Source organism: Phytophthora infestans, genomic scaffold (assembly GCF_000142945.1).
Source record: "Phytophthora infestans T30-4 supercont1.273 genomic scaffold, whole genome shotgun sequence".
NCBI classification, from domain to species: domain Eukaryota; phylum Oomycota; class Peronosporomycetes; order Peronosporales; family Peronosporaceae; genus Phytophthora; species Phytophthora infestans.
The window spans coordinates 101523-104438 of record NW_003303486.1 but is presented as its reverse complement, the minus strand read 5'-3'; the positions used below and the strand labels follow the sequence as shown (position 1 = coordinate 104438).

Below are 2916 nucleotides of genomic sequence, written 5' to 3'. Positions count from 1 at the left end.
GCATAATATCCGTTATATAAACTCTCCTTGGCTCCACAACAAAATAGCAATACACACCTTGAACGCGCGACCGCATATCATCAATTTCAGCTGGCTTCATACGGCCGATCATACGACTGACCTCTTCTGCGACTGACACGTTTGTATCTTCACTCTCGCTGGAATCTTCATCCACAAATGTTTCAGCGGCCTCCACCAAATCATCACTCCCTTCTCCGTCCGAATCTAGAAAATCTTCACCATCTCCCAATACGAGGTTTGGATCGATGGCTTCCATCACCGCAAATTCAATTCCTCGAAATTGAGACGAACTAACTGTTGCAGGCGGAATCGTCACTCCGTCGTCGTCTCGGGTCGTGTCGCGAGTATCACCTTCATACTCAAAATCATCCCCATCACGCTCATCGAAAAAATACTCACTGTTTTCGCCATCGCTGCTACCGGCGATGACTGAATCCACATCACCATCCATATGTCCGACTAGAGATTTATTGGCATCATCAATAGCTACAATAACCCACACTTGGAATTAGCAAACATATTCGTCAGCATATTGAAAAATCAGCAATGCTATACCTGAAGGGTCAGTATTAGCAGATGCTACCAAGTCAGCATTAACGTTTTCTGTATACACACCACGTCAGCGTATGAACAAGTCAGCATAAAAACAGTCGACTATACCTGTCGTGTCAGCGTTAGCTTGTCCTCCGTTGTCAGCGTTATCTAAAAATCATTACGACAGTGTCAGCTTAGCATAACGTCAGCATATTATCGGGTTCTTATACCATTCTTGTCAGTGCTCATGGAACCAGGTTCTTGATTTGTCTGAGGGGGATCTGCACGAAGTCCATCATTTGCTACAAATACCCAGTTAGATCTTTATAGGCACCAGCACTGAAACGAAGCGGTTACTTGGGCGTTTTCGCCTCCCCACACTCTACCGAACGACGAGAGCTCTCGACGGCGATCTGCTGCTTCTTTGTCAAGCTGCTTCTTCGTCATCTTCTTCGTCTTCGTTGTAGAAGGCTTTGCAGTCTTCTGCTCTGTAGATGTCTGTTTCACGCGCTTCTTCGGCGACGCTTTACCTGACGCAGGAGCATCTCTCTTTGGTGCATTTGCAGCCTCGATTTCGGGCTGATCAGGCACTGGAGTGGGAGAGTCTGACGCAGCAGCACCGCGTCCATAGTGCTTTGGACTAAATTTCAATACAAACAGTAAGTCACTTTTGTAAACACATAGCAACAGCAAGATACTACTTACTCGCTTGAGAAGGCGGGCGCACCCATACGCTCGCGATATTAAGCCGCGCGCACAGCTCTGTATCGCGACGCACATACGCCAGTAGTTCATCCTCGCCGTTGAAATAGTCCGTGCCGCGTTTACCTCCCCTAACTTTGCTTCCTGGTTTCAGGTAGTTGTGACTACACGCATTTATGCAAGTTAGTACATTACTGTGGTGCAACAAAGTAGACAAAAAGGTAACGTACTGGATCTGGATGCCGGCTGCAGGCTTCCACGTCCAACCCTCCTTTCGTAGAAGTGGCCATACTGACTTGAAATCCATAAAGTAAGTCATTCTTGCGCTTGACTTGGCAAAAACGAAGAATGAGTGGCTTGGCGCGAAAGCGGCAAAGGGAACCAAAATTTATATTTTCCAAAATATGAGAGTCTGCTCTCTACACGCGTTACATCAAGCCACCTGTTTTATGAATCAATTTAATTGTTGGATTTGTACACGTGGACCAATAACAGTCGATCAATTTATGGGAAGCGTGGATACGCTTTTGCGGATTTCGTGGCATAGTGAATCTAAGTAATTATTATGCTGTTCTGAACAGCATAAGACCATATTACAACCCTCCGCGTCCAAGGGGTTAAAAGAAATGGCTTTTGATTGAAACACATCACAGCTCATCTGTTCTACCTTTTTTTTATTTTTTGCGACCGGCTGCACCGTAGTCGTGACGTCGAACGAGCTACCTAATCTAAGTAAAAAAAAAACACTTTTTTAAAGTGAGACAACTCGATCCTGGAAAACCACGACCAACCACAGCGTTGGTTGGTCTTGACGAAAACCTCCTGGTCACAATACTGCAATCCTACACTCACCATCTACTACTAGTAGTAGAAGTGGATATCGCTTAAATCCCATATCGCCGACCTACAACTGCCGCATTTCTCATTCCGCAATGGTCCTCCGGCCTCAAGACCCTTCCAGCCATGCGTCCCTTCAACATGACCCTTGTTGTTCTTGCGACCGTTCGCCTTGCAAGTGGCACAGCAGTGTCAAATGCCGATCGGGCCAGTGTGTTGGACGTGGACGTTGTTCGCCCCTCGAATGTTCTTGCTGCCGAGGACAAGAGATTTCTTCGAAGTCACCAGACGACGGATGACGAAGGCGAAAGTAACGAGCACGTCGGCGAAGAGAGGAAGGGTGGGGCTAATTTGCTCTATGGGCCGAAGCTGCAAAATATGGGGCACGATATATCTTACCGCGATAAGGTGTTCCAGCGTTGGAAAAACTATGGAAAATCCGTGGAAGATGTATCAGACCATGTGCCATTATCTCTCAAACAAGCGTACGAAATTTACTTGGGAATGCGAAAGAATACGGGGAAGGTGTTTGGTGATCGCCGCCCCCTGATCGAACCACGTTAGGCAGGGGCTCTATCACCTTGCTGCGTTTCTACGTATCTGGAAACCTAGAACGGAGTCAAGAAGAAGAAAAAAAACCGCCTATTGTTAGTTTATAACACAGATAGAGGTTTTCTTTAAACGACCATTGTTAAAACAAAACTTTTTAAATCGACAGAACTATATCTGGAAAAATTGAACGTGATATATTCTCATTAGAAAGCTGTGCAATAAGACAATAATCCAGCGTAAATAATGGAAGCTTCCATAAGATGGTGTCGT

General features: G+C 45.8%; 1 protein-coding gene across 1 annotated transcript; it reads left to right on the top strand.

The window, feature by feature from the left end:
• Positions 1 to 2220: 2220 nt before the first annotated feature.
• Positions 2221 to 2658, top strand: PITG_21107 (secreted RxLR effector peptide protein, putative; the record flags this gene model as incomplete). Its single annotated transcript, XM_002895057.1, has 1 exon — positions 2221 to 2658. The coding sequence occupies one exon, from the start codon at positions 2221 to 2223 to the stop codon at positions 2656 to 2658; it is 438 nt and encodes a 145-aa protein (XP_002895103.1).
• Between the last annotated feature and the right edge of the window lie 258 nt (positions 2659 to 2916).